We start from the raw sequence: 16,499 nt of genomic DNA on the forward strand, positions 1-16,499 counted from the left end.
CAACTGCATGTGAGTATCACCAGACCTGCCTAAAGCATTCACCTAAACCCTCAGGGCAGGAGAGAAGGTGCTGGCATCATCATCACAGCAGCCAACATTGATGGGGTGGCTACTGTGCCAGGCACCATGCTGAGTGGTAGATGTACTACCTTGTTTAATCCTCAACAGATAAGGGAACTGAGGTTCAGAGAAGTGATATAACTTGTTCAAGGTCACACAGCATGTAAGTAGCAGAGCTGGGATTCAAACCTAGGTAGTTTGGCTCCAACAGAACCTGTACTATTTAACTTCCCTGGCCTCTAGCTGGGGAGGGTGTAGGGTGCTGGTACAGGAAGCAGGGGCTGACCCCCACCTCGTCCACGGGACTTGGCTCCCGGCTTCACGATCCAGATGTTGCGATCTCCTTCCATGTCCATCTGGGGCACCACGGCCCGCAGCTGCTGCAGGATGTCCTCACAGCGCTGGACCTGAGTGTCGAGGTACCTGAGTTCTGCCCCCTCGCTGTGGGGAGATGATGGGACTTGGGCAGGGCCGGGCCTGGGGGCATCCTGGTGAACAAGGCAAGGGGAGACAAAAGCTCCCTGGCCATGGTCCAACCAGCTTTGGTCACGCCCTTCCCCTAGAGATCCAGATAGGTCTCTCCCAAACCTCCAGCCCCACGCTCAGGCTGCCCCCAAATCCACCCTGCCCAGGGCACCGTCCCAGACTGCTGGAATGGGAGAGGATGGGGACATTCTACCTACTGCACCCCCCTCACTCCAACACTCCACCTTCTGCCACCTCCCTTTCTATTACATTAAAACTGCCTTTGATAGAATTTAATCATACCAGCATCAAATGATGAGGCACCACTATGTGCCAGGCACTGTGCCAAGGGCTTTATCTATATTATCACTAATCCATCTCCAGGGAGATGTTACTGGTCCCATTTTAGAGAAGTATAAACTGAAGGTTGGAGAGTTGAGGGATTTGCCCAAGGCCACACACTGAGTTAAGTGGCAGGATGCAAACTCCACTCTTCCTGATTCTTCCATCCACAGGTGCTTTGCGGGGGTTCATTCCCCTCCTAATCAGAACCTAACACTGGTTGATAGGTGGCCCCTTTCTAGTCTAATTCTTTTTTTTTTTTTGCGGTATGTGGGCCTCTTACTGCTGTGCCCTGTCCCACTGCGGAGCACAAGTTCTGGACGCGCAGGCCCAGCGGCCATGGCTCACGGGCCTAGCCGCTCCGCGGCATGTAGGATCTTCCCCGACCGGGGCATGAACCCGTGTCCCCTGCATCGGCAGGCGGACTCTCAACCACTGCGCCACCAGGGAAGCCCCTTGTCTAATTCTTTTCTAGCACATCTGTATGACACATCTCCTCGATTTATTTCTCTTCCCATCACTTACCACCTGACACCCAGACCCATTTGGTTATTGCCTGTCTCCGCTCACTGGAACGTAAGCTTTATGAGGGCAGGAATATTTTTTGTAGTTGTTATTCTCTGCTGTAGTCCCAACCCCAAGCAGTACCCAGCACTTATTAGGCGCTCCCTGAAAGTTTGTTAACTGAATGACTGGTTGGATAAGTAAGTCCTCTGGCGGGAGCTGGCCTCAGCAACTGGGTTGTACTGATAAGGGTTCATGGACAAAGAGGGACCTGTTCCCTACAGGACGCAGAATGTCCTCAGCTAAACCAAGTCACAAAATACCCCAGATGGTAGCCTCATCCAAACTCTCCCATTTGTTTTCTTCTGAATGAATACGAAGGAAGCCTCCACTAGATGGTAACGTCTCTTTAACATCTTAGCCTCTTGAATGTCTCCAGCCACGGAGAACTTGTCTCTCTGTTGCTAAGGCAGGAGCAGCAGCAGCAGCTGGGCAGTGCCAGGAACGGGGACAGTCAGATGGAGGGGGCTTGGCAAGGCCTCTTACTCACACGTAAGTCCTGGCTCTTCTATTTCCACAAGGTTTGCTGGAAACTTTTCTGTGGCCATGGCATAAAGAATCTGCTGAGCAAATCCGTGATTTGGCCCAGGAAAGTGTCACGTGGTGGTGGCAGGGGCACGTGCAACTTGAAAAAGTGTATTCAACATGACAATATGATTTATATTTAGCAAAAAAATAAACAGTGTTTCTGTGGAAAGTGAACCTTGATAAAAGCCTGGTTGGTGGGGGGAGTGGGGGGAAAAAAAAAAAGCCTGGCTGGTGCGTCATGGATTTGTTTTTTAAAAAGTTGAGAAGCAGCGATAAATACTGAATAAATTAATAAAAGCTAATGATCTGTACTGAACAATTCAAGGCAATGTTATATGATGTAATATTTTATGTAATCCTGACTTTTGAGAGGTTCCTCCAGCCCCCAACTTGCCCCACATCCGGAAATGCAGAGGACTGACATTCTTTCCACCTACTGTTCTAACTCAGTCCTGATCATTCTTAATTTAAGAAGGGTGGCTTCATGTTTTCTGACAGGTGAGGGGAAAGTATGGGGTCACCTAGTTTTTGTTTCCCAATGTTTAAAAAAAGATACAAATGAATTATTCATCAGCGATGTGGGTTTGCTTGGTAAGTCATTTGTCCAAAGTTCATTTATTAGTTCTTCAGTCTCCATCAATCATTAAATCTGTCTGTTCCTTTCTATTCTAACACCATGCCAGCTGAGGGCCCTGGCACTCCCCCCGCCAAGCTTACTGCTGTGTGCCCCTGAGGGCAGGGACTTCGTTTCATTTCTGGAGCCTGGCACAACTCCTGGCACACAGGAGGGGCTTGGTAAATGCTGAGTGTGCTCCTGCCTTCAGGGTCCTCCTCCGTCCAGCCTCTCCCACACACTCTGCTGAACGGAGTCTCTCTACAACAGCTCCAGGTCCATCTCAATACTCCTTTGCTCTGCTCAAGAACCTTTTCCCGGAGTGTGTTCTGCAAACGCAACCGCTCAGGATGCTTGGGGCGGGGGGCTGGGGTCACCTAAGTACAGGATATACTGCACACGCTGTCTCTCTTGGAAGTTTACACCACCCATAGGTTCTGAAAAGTCCTGCGTCAAGGAAACCTATTTTAACTAACTTTGTTTAACCCAATGTTTTCCAAATGTGATGGACCACAAAAGCCCCTTTTTCATAAACTCTATTTACAGCCTGTAGTACTAGCCTCCTGTGTAGTACACTTTGGGAAACGTTGGCCTGCAGGATAAAATCTAAATGACTTAATAGAGTCTTACTTTGTGAGTGAAAACTAAGAGTCAGTGCTGAGAACATCATACAGATTATCCTGTCTAATCCTACCTTTCAGGCAGACATTATTTTTAAACCAATTTTACATTTGAGAAAAGCAAAGCTCATAAGGATTAGTGATGTTCCCAAGGTCACAGAGCTTGGAAGCGGCAAAGGCAGACTCAGGTCTATCTGACAGCACAGCCATGATCTTGGTCACTATGCTATGTCAAGGTCTGGGAAGAGTAGTTTGGACCCTATTATGAAGGCAGTGGGAGCTCTTGGGGGTTCTGAAGAAGGAGAATAGTGGGGTGAACAAAACGGGGAGGTTTGGAGAGAGATGGGGGCAGCACTCGACAGAGAGGGTCTGTCCCTGAGCATCAGCTCAGAACACGGAAGCTGCCCGAGAGCAAGGAGCACCTGCCATGCCCCATGGCCAGGGCTGCAGAGGTACTCACTGGACCACTTGATAGTAGCGCTGGAGGAAGTGGGACCAGCCCTCAGGGCTCAGGTAGAGCGGGGCCTCCATGTCCTTGTCAATGTCCACGTGGGCCACGTTGTTAAGGTGCTCCTCGCAGGCACACAGAGCCTCATCCACAAACTCTGGGGACACCGTCACCGGCTTTTTCTCTTGTTTCTTGGGCTGCTTGTCTCCTGTAGAGACAGGGAGGGGGCTGTCACTATCCCATATGCCATGGCCCCCACTGCCCCAAGGCCTGTCACTTACCTGAGACTTCACCCTAAATACACCTGAGGCCCAGCACACACCTGCATCCCCTACTGCCCTGGGACCTATCACTCACCTGGGGCTTTTGTTCTAAATTCACCTGCGGCCCCAGTGCTCACCCTTGGCCCTCAGTGTCCCAGGACCTATCACTCGTTTGAGGCTCCACCCTAAATGTCCCCGAAGCATCTCAGCACCTATAACCCCAGCACACACCTGCAGCCTCTCCGTGCTTGGGAGTTCTGACACGCCTGGGGCCTTTGTGCCCCTGATCCCGACACATGACCGTCTTCTTTGCACCTGACACACCCAAGAGACAGCAATTGGGCAGTCGGCCTCTGGAAGAGCCAGGGATTTTCCTCCTCCCAGTAGAGCTGCCCCTCACTTCTTCGAATCCCTGGCTGATTAGACCCTGGGTTACAGGGTGGAGGCTGTGAGGTAGGAGCTAAGTCCAGAGAGGGAAAAGGCAAGCAATGGGTTGAGCCAGCAGGCAGCGAGGGACTCTCTGTGTCCCCCTTCACAAGGCACAAGGAGTCCTCAGACCAAGTGAAACTACATGGTTGCACAGCTTCCTCTCCTCACAGACCTGAGCTCCCCACAGGGCAGGGATGGACCACATCCTCTTAGTCTGTCCTCTCTAGAGTGCTTGGCCACATGCCAGGCCCATAGGAGGGCTGAATGAGGCAGTGGGTCAATTAACAAATGTATAGGAAGACACTTGGGTAGGTGTTTGGGACAGAAAAATGATGAGTGGATGGGCCGGAGGACACATAGGTGGTGGATGGCTGGATGGAAAAGAGGTAAATGGATGGGGAGACAAGGACAGATAGGTAGATAGGTAGGAAGGTGGAGTGGCTAGATGGATAGGGAGAGAGGAGCTGAGAGAAGTAGGTGAATGAACAGAACGACAGTGGGGGGGAAGATGAATGGATGGATGAATGGGTAGGTGCATGAGTCAGGTGGGTAAGAAGGTAGGCAGATGGATGGACAAAGGGTGGACAGATGGGTGGATAAATGTACGGATGGGCTGGTAGGAAGGGGTGGTGGATGGGCAGATGGATGAGAAAAATACAAAGACAGATGCGTGGATGAACAAGTGGATGGGTGTGTGGCTGGGTGGGAGGATAAGCGACTGGGGGGTGGAGGTAACCACAGTGCTTACCTGGGGCCGCTGCCTCTTCTGCTTGGATAGAGTATGACTTCCATTCTGACTTTACCACCAGCTTGAGAACGTTGCGGGCAGCTGTCAGCCAGAAGTCCTCTGCTCCCGGGGCAGGGGATACCCTGCTCAGCCTCTAGGCTCCAGGCCTATTCTGGTTCCGGAACCTGAGCATGACCTGCCCCATTTTGGATCCGGAACCTGACTACTGTTTCTGATTCTAGAACCCGGAATAGAACCTGGCTTCTGTTTCAACTGTAGAACCAGACCCAGAACCTCACCTGACTTGGCTCATACTCTACCTTCAGAATCATGCCTGGATCTGCTGTCTGCTTTCTCTCTTCTGTTCCTGATCCACTTTTTTTTTTTCTTTTGGTGATTTTTTTTAAATTTTATTTTTTAATTGATGTATAGTTGATTTACAATGTCCTGATCCACTTTTGATCCTTATCTAGCCTGAGAACCAGACCTTGGCCCAGAATCTATATCAGATTTGGAGACTAATTTAAACCTAGCATCTAATCTGGATCCAAATTCTGACCTGACTTTAGGGCATGTGCTGGAGTCGGAGCCTACTCTGCCTGAGAATCCCAAAGTCTAGAGCCTTTTCTAGGTTTGGAACCCAGTCTAACCAGTGGAATCTGACACAAGGTTGGAACTTATTCTGGATTCCAAACTCAACCAAGAGACCAACTTTTAGAACCTGCTCTAGAAAGTAAACTAAGCTACATCAGCTCTTCTGGAGGTCTGGGTTGACCAAGGCAGGAGGCTCATTAAGGGAGGTACATTAGGGAAAGATAAGGATTGGGGAGGGAGAAGGATATCTGCTGGGGTAGATGAGGGCATGAGGAGAGGGGCCCTTTGCTCTCCAACACCAGCCAGGGCTTTAGCGCTCATCCCTCGGCTTGAGGGTCCAGGCATGGGGCTGGCATCTCCTTACCTATGAAGGCCTTTTTGTCATCCTCAGCCCCCAGGCGGTAGCAGCGCGGGAAGAAGGAGTCGGCATCGGCCTCGTCAAACCACGGCAAATTCCGGAGATTGAGACACAGACCCACCTATGGAGTTAGCCGCTGAGGGGGCAGGGTGGCACTGGCCCAGAGGGCCTCCAAGGGCCCCCACACTTGGCACACACCCAGACAGCTCAAGGGGACCCTGCTTGGACGTGCTCAGGGCCTCTGCCCCACTTGCTAGGCTTGACCCACTCATGTCCACCTCCCCGTGTTGCCCATGTGGTTCCTCCGCCGAGTATGCCCCACATCCTTCCCATCCACTCTTTCACACCCTTAAATACCTGCCTTCTCTAGGAATCCTCCCAGTCTACACTAATAATATACTAGCAGGTCTCAGTTATAAAGCCTATCATTCTTGCCATAACCCTAGATGATAGGTCTTACTGGTATTCTCATTTAAAGATGAGGAACCTGGGCTTCCCTGGTGGCGCAGTGCTTAAGAATCCGCCTGCCAATGCAGGGGACACGGGTTCAATCTCTGGTCCGGGAAGATCCCACATGCCGTGGAGCAACTAAGCCCGCGAGCCACAACTACTGAAGCCAGCGCCCCTAGAGCCTGTGCTCCGCAATGAGAGAAGCCACCGCAATGAGAAGCCCGCGCACCACAACAAAGAGTAGGCCCCACTCGCCCCAAATAGAGAAAGCCTCCGCACAGCAACGAAGACCCAAAGCAGCCAAAAATAAATAAATTAAAAAAAAAAAAGATGAGGGACCTGAGGCTCAGAGAGGTAAAGTCACTTGTTAATAAACCCAGCTAAGATATAATGGATCCATCAGCCAGATATGCTCTGCTTGGAGAGAAGGGTCCTCCTGTTCACTATCACCGGACTTGGTGTTTGTTCTGTCTCCAGATCCCATTTGGATCCTGGAATCTATGTTAGGCATCATGTCTACATGAGGCAGACATGCTGCAGGGGTTAGATTTGAACCCAGGCGTGTCCGAATCCCACTGAGTCATATACCTCCCCATCTCCTGAAAACTCTTACTGACGAGGAGAACAGGGAGTGAGGTTGCCGGCCCAAGGGTGGGGGGGTTAGAAGCTGCCATGCCCGCGCCCTGGAGAACCCACCTTTGTGGTAAAGGAGCCCGCCTGGGCATAGTGGTTTATCATTTGATCCTTGGAGAGGAAGCGACAGTCCAGCATGTTCCGCCGAGTGGTCCAGATGAAGTAGGGGATCTCGTTCCGAACCATGCGCGACTGTGGGGAGGGGAGGAGACAGGGGAGGCTAATGTGGGCAGCACAAGGCCCGAGGAGGCTTCTCCCCGCCCTGCTGAGCAAGGTGGGAGAATGGAAGGAAAGGTTGCTATCAAGGGGGCCTCTAGCCCGCATGCCATCTTTGTGTACATTAAGAAAAGACATCTCTTCCTCCGGGGCACACACTGCGTGAGCAGAGAGCAGGTGAGCTCGCAGCTCCTTTGGCCAGGTGCCCCCAGGCAGTGACTAAGCCCCACACCCGAACGCCACACCTTGTTCTGGCTCTTGGCCATGAGTGACTTGCTCAGTGGCATAACTGTGCCTCCAAGCTGGTGGGCACACTGCATGTGACAAAGGCTCTCTCGTGGGCTCCACCTCTCTCCGTCCTTCCTGCAACTCTGGGAGGTAGGACTATTGATAACCTGTAACACCATGTGCCAGGCCCTGTTCTAAGCTTGCCATGTCAACTCATTTAATCCTCACTACGACCCTATGAGGTAGGTGCTACCATTATCTCCATTTCACAGATGAGGGAACTGAGGCACAGGGACTTGTCCAAGGGCTCACAAGGTTGGGCCATATGGAAGTGGCAGTCCTCAACCTCGCCTGACAGATGAAAACGGCAGTTTGGTCTAGTTCAGCTCAGTAAGTGGTGGTGCCAAGATTGAAAGCCAAGTGTCCCCATCTCAGCACACACACCCTCCACAACATCATACCAGTCTCTTTCAAAACGTTTTAAGCCCTTCCTGCTAGCCTTCCCTTGCTGGGGACGGGGGAAGATGAACTATGGGGTTTTTATTTGGAAGGCGGAAATTACCAGGCGTGCAGGTTGTGCCGGCTTCTGATAACAACCTAGCAACAAACAGTTCTGAACCCAGGCCAGCCTTGTCTGTGTCCCTCACCACTCCGCTGGCCTACCTAGGCTTTAGAGAACCAATCCGTTTTTATCACAGATAGGGAAACTGAGGCCCAGAGAAGGAAAGGACTTGTCTGGGGTCACCCAGCTGGACTCTAGTGCTCTCCCTCAAACGAAGCAGACCCCTGTCCAGCCCCCTGGGCCCTCACCATCAGAGCATGCGTCCCATGCAGGTCATCAAATTCCAGTAAATCATCGAAGTCGAACAGCTGTGGTAGCCGGAATGCTTCATCCTCATCTTCGTCCTCTGTGGATGCAGAGACCAGGCCTGGTAAGGCCCCTGTCCCCACCCCACAGGCCCATATCACAGCCTCAACCCTGGGACAGCGGGAACCAAAGGGATGGGACTCAGGAAGTTTGGGGAAAGGGAGGGATTGCTCACCATCCTCAGTGGTGTCACTGTCACCCAGATCCTTGTGTGGTGGTGGCAGCGTGGTACCCAAGTGATGGACCATCTTCTTCTCCACCCAGCCCCTCCGGCGCAAAAGCCACCGGATCACAGGGTAGCAGCCTTGGATCATGAAAATCTTCTTCTGCTGCAAGGTGACAGAAGAATGCTTGTTCAGTAAGTATAGCCTAAGTGCCTGTCACAGGGGATATAACGGTGAACCAGACAGCTATGGCCTCTGCCTTCAGGAAATTTTTATATTCCAGTAGAAGAGACAGGCTATAAATAAATAGAAAAATAATCTGCATAATAATCATCACAAGAGTAACTATATTTATTTGCTAATATTTACTGAGCACCTTCTATGTGTTAATCACTTATATACATTACTAACAATGATATGTATTTTTAATAGATACTATTATCACCACTTAACTGGTTATGAAACAGAGACATAGAGAGATTGAGTAGCTTGGCCACACAGTGGTTAAGTGAAAGAGCAGGAATTTACATCCAGGCTGGGGAGCTCGAGAAACTGGATCTTAATGGGGACCCAGAGAAACAGTCAGGGGAGGCTGAGAAGGAGCCAGGAATGTGCAGAGCCGGGCAAATGGCAGTTCAGGCAGAGGGAAAAGCATGTGCAAAGGTCTTGAGGCTGGAGAGGTTGGGAGGAACTGGAAGGAAGTCAGGGTGAATGGAGTGTGGAAAATGAGGGGGAGACCTCCTGAGAGGTAGAAGTAGACTGTGGAAGGTCCTGCAGGCCTTGGAACGAACTTGAATTTTATATTAAGAGTAGCATGAAGCAATAAAGTGAAGGGAGGGAGTGACATAGTTGGAGGCTGTAAGTGTGGCTTGCTGGCTTGCTGTCGTACGGAAAACAGATGGAGGGGACAAGGATGGAAGCAGGGAGACGAGGCAGAAGGCTGTTGTTGTTTCTGCAGGTTCTTACAGTGGAGATGGATGGGAACAAGGCAATAGAGGTGAGATTCGTTTTGGAAATAGAGACTAGTTTTGCTGATGGGATTAGATGTGTGGGTGAGGGAACAGAAAGATCAGATTTCTGGCTTGAACAACTGGGAGATGGAGGAGATCAGAGAGTAGGGAGGAGAACAGGTTTGGGCAGGAAAATCAAGAGTATGGTTTGGGACATGGGTCTGAAATGCTTTGACGTTCCCTGGGCGATGTCAAGTGGGGGGCTGGATCTCTGGAGCGTGCAGTTAGAGGACAGGCTGGGCTGGAAAGGGCATGGAGGGGGCACAGCACACTGACTGGACTCACGGCCAAGGAGACAGGTGTGGAGAGGGACCCAGGGAACCAGGAGTGTCCCAAGAAGTCTTCAAAGGCAACTGAAAAGTAGCTGCCAGGGAGGGAGAAAGGAGAACTAGGAGTGTGCAGACAGCCAAAAGGGAAGGTACGTGTGGGGGGTCGGTGCCTAAGGTGCCGAACCAAGGTCAGGACAGAAGAGGGACTGACTGCTGGATCTGGCTCCTTGGAGGTCACCAGTGACCTTGACTAGAGTGGTTCCCGATGGGAGTGGGGAAGGGCAGGGAACCAGAGTGGTGGGAGCTGAGGAGTGAATCCCAGGTGAAGTAGACAATTCTGCCAAGAAGTCTGGCTGTGAAGGGGGTATTGAAAAATGGGGAAGTATTTGAAGATGGGTGTGGATCAAGGGATCAAGGATTTTTTTCTTGTATGTTTTCTAAGGATGGGAGAAAATAGTGCAGGGAGGCAGGATGAGCCACTCTCCAGGCCCTTTCTAGACCCCCAAGCTCCCTCCGACCTTGATAGCTCTCTCCACGTGGATCTTGGCGTTTCTGAGCCGGCCCATGTGTTGAGACGCCTTGGAGAATCCTCGCCAAAGGACAAGAGAACCTGCAGAAAGATGCGCAGTGGGGCTGGGGTTGGCACCCCTCCTCTCTCTCCACTCTTCATCCGGATGCTCATCCTCTACAGCTCTTCTCCGGATCCCCACGTCCGCCCCCAGTCTTCTGGTCCTGGCCCCAACTGCCTCGGGCCAGGAGGGGCGGGCCGCAAAGGGCCTCACCGTCCTGCGGCGGGTCGTCCTCCTGGGCCGGGGTGGGCGAGGGCCCAGGGCGGGCAGGGATCCGCGGCTCCCTGGGCGTGGCTGCCGTGGGCCGAGGACTCGAGGTCGCAGCCTAGGCGGAGCGCCGAGGCTGGGCTGCCTGCCCAGCGTTGGCCGCCTGCCGGAGCCTCCTCTGGAAGCTGGAACTCGGAGTGGCGCGCCCAGGGCCATGGGGCGGGGGGACTGGTGAGGGGCTCGGGCGGCAGCGGCTTTCGCGGCCAGCTGCACACGGGACCCGCGTCCTGGCGGTACCAGGCGGTGGAGCCGCGAGGTACAGCCCCCACCTCCTCCGCCCTCAGGAGCAGCGCCGCGTCGGGGCCGTGCGTGCACCCCTCGCCGCGCGCGCGCGCGCGCGCGTTCCCAGGGCCCCAGAGCCCGCCTCCCGTCCGCGCGCAGCCGCGTCTCGCAGGAGGGCCCTTCGGTGCCCGAGCTGGGCCCTCCGTTCTGAGGCCCCGCCCTCTGTCTTTTGTCGCCTTAGAAACCATTCACCCGGCACAATCAGGCCTCGGGGGGCTGGTTCGGTGGGACTACTTCCAGCAGGCCAAACTCCGAGCCTCACCTGCCCCAGACCCTTAATGAACAGGGAGCTGGAGTTGGAAGCGCAGAGCACTCACTGGTCCGCCAGTTTCTAACAGAGTCCTGATTCTTTATCCAGAGCTTCCTGGGGCTTCAGTTATTCCGCAGTATTCATAGGGGACCACATGCTACGTGGTGAGCTAGGTGCTGGGGACCGGAAGAACAACCTAGGGATGGTCCCTGATTTCACGGAGCTTACAGCCAAGTGAAGGGGAAACAAACAAAAAGCAAGCAACACAGGAATAAAACAGGTGTAGGTATGATAAGGGCAATGAACAAGCAATGAACTGAAACTAGGAAGGGGGCACACTTTATATAAGGTAATCAAGGATGTCCTCTCTTAAGAGATGACATTTAAGCTGAAGCCTACAGAATGCAAAGGTGTTGAGGAGTTTGCCAGGGGAGGGATAGCATTCCAGGGAGAGGAAATTCTCAGCAACAGCCCTGAGAGAGTAAGAACCTTCCTGGGGAACTAAAAGGAAGCCAGTGTCCTGGTGAGACCTGATCAGATCTGCAGGACCTGGCAGATGGAGCTAGGGTAAGGTCCTTGGGGGTAGATTTGAAAGCCAGGGCAGTATTATGGGGAAAATAATGAAGTGCAGAACACACCCCGCCCCCCCCCCAAAAAAAAACCCCTCGGAAATAAAGTATCATTGTTTGAGTCGACTGCGGGAAAAAAACAAGTTATGCAACAGCCCTCAAGACAAGACTGTAAGCAACCTTTTTGGAAGTAGTAGGAAAGTGTTAACCTCAAATGTCACAGGTGAGATAAATAAGGCTCCAAGACGTTAAATAATTTGCCTTAAATCGCACAGCAGAGGCAGCATTGGAACCCAGATCCGACTCCAGAGCCCCACTCTGAAACAGAATTGCTATTAGGGCTTCCCTGGTGGCGCAGTGGTTGAGAGTCTGCCTACCGATGCAGGGGACACGGGTTCGTGCCCCGGTCCGGGAAGATCCCACATGCCACGGAGCGGCTGGGCCTGTGAGCCATGGCCGCTGTGCCTGCGCGTCCGGAGCCCGTGCTCCACAACGAGAGAGGCCACAACAGTGAGAGGCCCACGTACCACACACACACACACACACACACACACACACACACAAAAAGAAATGCTATTAAACACAAGTCCATGTCATCACTCAGAGGGTTGCCTACCAGTAATGCAAGTACCAAATGGACAGTCTGCGAGGCAAACTGTAGCAATGCCCACTCAAGCAAAGTCCACGAACGCAGCTTTTTTATTCACTGGTAGATCTGCTCATACAGTGACGGTGGGTCCTCCACAGAGCTGTCCAGCCAACCCTAACCACTGAAATCACTCTTCCCAACCCTGTGGCTGGTGACTGGGCTTCCCAAAAGGCATGCCGTCAGGAGAGGACCGGCTGATTGGCAACCGTCCGGTCTGTACTCACCAGCAGCAAATTTGGTTCTAGGGGCTCTGAACCCTGAGAGATGGATCTGTGACAAATGAGAGTTCTAGTTGGCTCACCCAGGCAATGCTGTCCTGTGAGGGCTGAGTGAGCAGCTACCATACTCTATTGGACATCCACCTTCACCATGAGCACCTTCTTGAAAGCAACATTCACTGCAAAGCTAGGATACAGCCATATGCCCCAGAGAAGGGCACACCTAATTCTGCAAGGCAGGAGGGGGAGAGTCACAGAGGTAATGTCATAAAGGGGATGACAGCTGTCCAAGCTGCCCCCACCCCCAGCCCCTCCATCCTTTAACAGTACCTTGTCCTGTTTCAAGAGACCCCCTTTTGGCCACATGGAAGAAACTCTTGAAAACTCAGCTCAAAGGCCAACCCTTCTGAAACTTTTCCTGACATCCTCTTCCATAAAAACACCCCCTGTGGGCGCCCCCAGACTTCCAGTAGTGAATCTGAAATGCTTCAACGCACCTATTCACACACCCAGGCATTTTACTGGCCCCCCAAGTCTCCCTGAGACAGGGATGATGTCATCCCCCACATCCAGCACAATGGAAGTTACCAAACAGCTTGGATGCTGGGCTGGTGGAAAGATCAGTTACTATTTATTCAGTACCTGTACGGCAGGTACTGTGTCAGATTTACATTATCTCCACTTTAAGAAACTGAAGCACAGACTATAAATAACTCGCTCAAATTCATCAGTAAGAATCAGGACTCAAGACATTTTTTTTTTAACTTCAAGGTATCACTAAGGCTTAGTGCTGTCCAAGAGAACTTTCTGCAATGATGGAAATGTTCTATTTACATACCCTGTGACCCGGCAGGCATCAGCAACTTGTAGCTATTGAGCACTGGTAGGACTGAGACAGTAGATTTTAAACTTTTTTAACTGTAACAATTAGACACACGTGGCTAGTGATTACTGTCAGCACAGGTAAAGGCAGAAAGCTTGGATTTGAACTCTACCCTCTTGCTCACTAGCTGGGAGATTCGGGGCAGACTGCTGCATCTCATGGAACCTCAGTTTCCTTAGCCATGAAATGGGATCATTATTTCTCTGAGGTTACCTTCTAGCCCAAATGAGCTCATTACATGAAAAGAACCAAAGCTCTATATAGGCAGAGAGAGCAGTTTCAGAAATGGGTGGAGCCTGGACTGCAATAGAGGTCTCTTGGGTTAGGGCCCTCGGCAGGACTAACGCCAGGGGCCAATCACGAAACTGTCTCTGGTGGGGACCCCCAGGCCCAAGTGCCAGATGGTCTTAGGGAAGAAAAAGCCTCACCTCCCAGCTTTTCAGGTATACACAGAGAGCACAGACCTCATGCACCCCCAGAGGGGCAAAAAGAGACTTTAATTAGGGGAGGGAGGATCCACCAGAATAAGAAAAGGTACAGCGAGCGTGGGAGCAGAGGAGCCAGAGCAGGCAGGAGGCCCCAGCCGGGAAGCTCTGGAGGACTCACCTCTCCACCTCTAGCACAGGCACTGCACTGACAGACAAGGCGAAACAGCGGCCCCTCTCAGCTGGGAGGGCACGAAGAGGCCCCTGCGGCCAGAGGTTGCCTAGCTTTCAGGCCCCAGCTCCTAGGTGTGGCTGGTGGCCACCAGTTCAGCCCTTGTCCCCAACCAGTGCTGGGTGGCCATCTTCAGGCAGAGCTCAGGAAGCTGGCAGAGGGTCTCCACCGCTTCTATTGGCTCAAGGAAATAAGAGAACGAGGGAGAGGAACTGGAGTCTGAAACCTCCCTCCCTCCCCACCTGTGGTGGCTCCAGGGAGGAACAGTAGTCGCCTTCTGGCTCCAGGCCCGCCCAGACCCACAGCGACCAATAAGGTACAATCACTGGGACCAGTCACAGCCACTGGAGGTGGAGGTTGTTTGTTTAAAAAAAAAAAAAAAGACAAAAAGGTTATAGTCTCCTACAAGCACAGAGTTTTAAGTTTCAAGACGTTAAAAAAAAATCTGTCCCGGCCCAGGGGACTGAACATCAGAAGCCAGCCTGACCAGGCACATGTGGCCTTGGGGCAGGTCCACTGCTGCTTTGCTGCCCAGCTAGCAAGCACACCCCCCCCTCCCACATCTAATGCCCACCCCGACACCCAGCTCCCCTCCGCTGCTGCTGCCGCCGTCGCCACCGCTGCTCTGGGGAGTAACTCCAGGACGCCTTCGCAGAGACACGGGGGAGTCTGAGGGGGAAGGCCACGAGATCCAGCCAGATGCTTTAGAACTGTCAAGAGAACCAAGAGGCGGTGAATGATGTTATTACTGTATCCTCGCAGGCCTGCTCTGGGGAGGTGGGCTGATTTGAGAGCTGCAGCTGTACTCAGATCTCTGCAGGACAGGGTTCGGTCTCAGGACACCCTGTGGGCACACTCTAATTTAGCCAGCATTCAGCAGTGTGACCTTTGGGGCACTGGCCCTAAAACCTAGCACTGGACAAGGCAGAAAAATTAAGGGTGACGTGGGTTTTTCCACAGCTCCCCTTGGTCGTGCCACAAGGGCTGCCAGAAAGCCCTGTCACTGTGCCTTGCTTACTGAACTGAGGTTGCCTTCTTTAGAAATGGGGGCTCACATGCAAATGCTTGGGGATTCAGAGAGGGAGCCAGGATCTGGTACTCTGTGTCAAGCTCTGGGTGGTCCTCCAAGTAAGACAGGCCCTTGAAATGCTTTCTAACCTCAAATATCTCCCATGGTGCCTAGAACAGCCCTGGACATTTTATAGACCAGAGGTTGTGGACCAATGGCCCACGAGCTGAACTCAGCCCAAAGATGAGCAGTGTTTGGCCCACGGTTTAAAAGAATATGAATCAGTCGATATGAATATGAATTAGCCAACCTTGAAAATATAATACACTGCACAAAGATCCAGATTTTGAGATTCTTTTGATGAAGCCACGGAGGGCCAGAGCTGTGCGGTGGTGATCCTCTTCAGGTGAGGCATGTGCTCACCAGATCCCCACACGGCCCGCCTCACTCATGTACATTACCGGCCCGGCCCTTACATGCACCTGATGCCATTATACTATCTTAGATCTTGAGTCTGAAAACTCCAATTCCTGGTTCCTTCACTTACTGGCTGAGGCACCCTGGACATATGACTTAACTTCCAGAGCCTAGATAACTCATCTATGAAATGGGGATGCCACCTGATTCAAAGATTGTTTTAGGTATTAAATGAGATATTTGAACGTACATTTTTAGCTGTATTACCACAGAAATGTACTTACTGTAACAACTAAATGACTGTCGAATGAATGACCCAAATACTAAATTGGGACAAGAACTATTTTTCTTCAGTTGAGTTCAGAGGCCTCGCAGTGCCCTGGCCATATAACCTTGTGCTACAATACAGGGAAAGCTTACTAGGCACCAGGTGATATGCTTTATACACATTTCTTCATTAATGCTCAACCACACTGAATGGTACATATTAATTAACAGTCTCACTTCACAGCCGAGGAAACTGAGGCTTAGTCGAGAGGTTCTGTAACATGCCCGAGGAAGCAGTGGAGCCGGACTCACACATAGGTGGCCTGACTCCACGGCCTGTGTGACCTGAACAAGCGTGTTCCCCTGGCTGCACAGTACAGCTACTTTGTACACTGGCTGTCCTCAGTATAATTAAAGCCCAGGGGAAGCGGGTGTAATATCCATTTTCAGGAATCTGAGCTCCTCCGGGGCTGGATCTGTACGCACTGGTAGGAGTAAACACTAATTCTACCATCCAGGGATCATAGTTGACTCTGAGGGGAACATAACAACAAACCAAGGACTGTTTGGAAAAAGAAAAAAAAAAGAAGGCACGTCGTGAATGACTAAAAAA

The 16,499-nt window shown here is 51.9% G+C and overlaps 1 protein-coding gene across 8 annotated transcripts in view; it reads right to left on the bottom strand.

The window, feature by feature from the left end:
- The window catches only part of TTLL3 (tubulin tyrosine ligase like 3), a 51,430-nt gene that overhangs the window by 26,570 nt on the left and 8,361 nt on the right, over positions 1-16,499 (bottom strand). For 3 of the 8 annotated variants that reach the window (XR_003430110.1, XM_027093725.1, XM_027093723.1), the window contains exons 1-9: positions 10,368-10,459; positions 8,582-8,735; positions 8,349-8,446; positions 7,158-7,286; positions 6,018-6,132; positions 5,081-5,179; positions 4,135-4,218; positions 3,653-3,848; positions 353-501 (exon numbers count right to left, since the gene is read on the bottom strand). Coding sequence is in view for 7 of the 8 variants with exons in the window: in XM_027093725.1 (XP_026949526.1) it covers positions 353-501; positions 3,653-3,848; positions 4,135-4,218; positions 5,081-5,179; positions 6,018-6,132; positions 7,158-7,286; positions 8,349-8,446; positions 8,582-8,735; positions 10,368-10,415 (1,072 nt within the window). In the remaining variant the exon portion in view is untranslated. Of the gene's footprint in view, positions 1-352; positions 502-3,652; positions 3,849-4,134; positions 4,219-5,080; positions 5,180-6,017; positions 6,133-7,157; positions 7,287-8,348; positions 8,447-8,581; positions 8,736-10,367; positions 10,460-13,999; positions 14,904-16,499 lie in introns of those variants that run through there. The other 5 variants (XM_027093724.1, XM_027093729.1, XM_027093726.1 and 2 more) reach the window with 5 other exon arrangements.

Source organism: Aethalodelphis obliquidens, unplaced genomic scaffold, assembly GCF_003676395.1.
Source record: "Aethalodelphis obliquidens isolate GAN/ISIS:26980383/991018 unplaced genomic scaffold, ASM367639v1 scaffold86, whole genome shotgun sequence".
NCBI lineage: Eukaryota > Metazoa > Chordata > Mammalia > Artiodactyla > Delphinidae > Aethalodelphis > Aethalodelphis obliquidens.